The sequence below is a fragment of the Austrofundulus limnaeus genome, unplaced genomic scaffold (assembly GCF_001266775.1).
Source record: "Austrofundulus limnaeus strain Quisiro unplaced genomic scaffold, Austrofundulus_limnaeus-1.0 Scaffold496, whole genome shotgun sequence".
Classification (NCBI taxonomy): Eukaryota; Metazoa; Chordata; class Actinopteri; order Cyprinodontiformes; family Rivulidae; genus Austrofundulus; species Austrofundulus limnaeus.
In genome coordinates this window covers 369,286-370,966 of record NW_013952898.1, presented here as the reverse complement: position 1 = coordinate 370,966, position 1,681 = coordinate 369,286, and the positions used below count along the sequence as shown (strand labels likewise).

The 1,681-nt window shown below is 36.0% G+C and overlaps 1 protein-coding gene across 2 annotated transcripts in view; it reads right to left on the bottom strand.

Moving 5' to 3' along the window:
• Nucleotides 1–1,681, bottom strand: part of dbr1 (debranching RNA lariats 1) — a 22,276-nt gene that overhangs the window by 9,322 nt on the left and 11,273 nt on the right. For both annotated transcript variants that reach the window (XM_014025744.1, XM_014025743.1), the window contains exons 5-8: nucleotides 1,271–1,356; nucleotides 551–775; nucleotides 403–480; nucleotides 162–307 (exon numbers count right to left, since the gene is read on the bottom strand). In XM_014025744.1, the coding sequence (XP_013881198.1) occupies nucleotides 162–307; nucleotides 403–480; nucleotides 551–775; nucleotides 1,271–1,356 (535 nt within the window). The remainder of the gene's footprint in view (nucleotides 1–161; nucleotides 308–402; nucleotides 481–550; nucleotides 776–1,270; nucleotides 1,357–1,681) is intronic.

Sequence of the window (1,681 nt, the reverse complement as noted above, 5' to 3'; positions counted from 1 at the left end):
TTAGTTGTTATTGAAAAAGGTGCAAAAATATTTACTCACAGGACAATTATTGTCCTTTTTAGAGGTAAAATAAGCCAAAAATACCAGGCGGAAAATTTGAGCCTTTTTTGACCCTTAGCTGTTAATTAAAGACCTCAGTTAGTGCTTTAGTGGAACTATACCTTTCATGCAAGCCATTTCTCTCTGGGGGATTCCAGAGTTGAGGAGTAATCCTCTGTAAACTGTCGGTGGCTTTCAGAACAGCAAGCCACTCTGGATCATATTCAAGTCCCTCAGATGAACTTGGTCGGTCCGGAAGATCCACAATCTGAATTGAATACACACACATACATCTGCACAGAGCCATAAACAACACACCTGAACGTGTGAGAACTGTGYGTAAGGAAAACCATTTGAACCAACCTGCAGAAACTCTCTGTGGGGCAGACATTTATCCAGAGACAAGAACTTAGTTACCCGTGGAGCAGCATTTCCTTTAGGCTACAGAAAAGAAAAGTCAGTGTGTAATAAATCTGTGGACTAAATTAACAGGTTGAAAACACATTCTCACCGGATGCTGCATGGCAGCAGCAAACTTGACATGAAGATGGGCAGAGAACCAGTAATTGGGCTGGAGGTGAGTCAGAAGTTCCTCAGCAGCAGGACTTCCTAGAAGATTTGACTCCACATCTTGACGCAAAAACCTTTTCTTACGTAACAATTCGTTTGTGTTTCCATAGTAGCAGATTCCCCGAGGCCAATCGTGGCTCATAAAGATGTCCATTGGCATCTGAATCTTTAGTGACACAAACAAAAAAACATAATTTACTTTATAGGTCTATCCACAGGAATGAATACTGCCACCATTTATACCAGAGCTTTGGACTGAAAACATCTTATGCTAAGACATAAGAGTTTTGGACAAATTAAGATGTTAGAATCACAATATATGTTGTGAATGCCACTGGAAGCCATCTTGAACCGGATTGGCTCCAAAAATTAATTAGTTGTGGATGTATGATTACTTTTTAAAAGTTTTATTACAATTCTATAGCCACACCAAATTAGCTTAATATATGTTAAATTGGCTGTATTATAGCCATTTTTGTGTTTAAGGTTAGTTGCCTGTCATCTTAAACCAGGTTGATTTAGTTCTAAATGTACATTCAATGATTACTTTTAGCAAGTTTTAATAGATTTTTGTCTGYGTTTCTGTTATCAAAGTGTTTTATAAACCACCGAACAAACGTCATTAATGCATATAATGTTTAATGTTTCAAACGATATTTACCTGCATTAATTTGAAAACCTCAATATTTCTTGTGTGGTAGACACTTCGAATGGTTTCAGGATTGTAGGGTGGGAACTCATGGTGACCTTAGAGAAAATACATTTTTCTTAAAAGAATCACTGCTTACTTATAACATTAGACATTATTTGATAAACATTTACTTAAACTGTAAAACAAAGACTGTACAAATACTGTAGGCTGTTTAGTTTTATAAATTGAAAAAAATACATATTGTAACACAGATGGCATCATTTTATTAATGCTGCCAAGCATACTGGGTAAATGGTTAATGGCTCGAACTTATACAGCGCCTTAAAGGGCCAATATTAAGTTTCTCAGGCATATATTTAAATACTATACCATAATAACGTATTTATGTCACCTTTAGTTGTTACTAAAATGCTGTTTTCA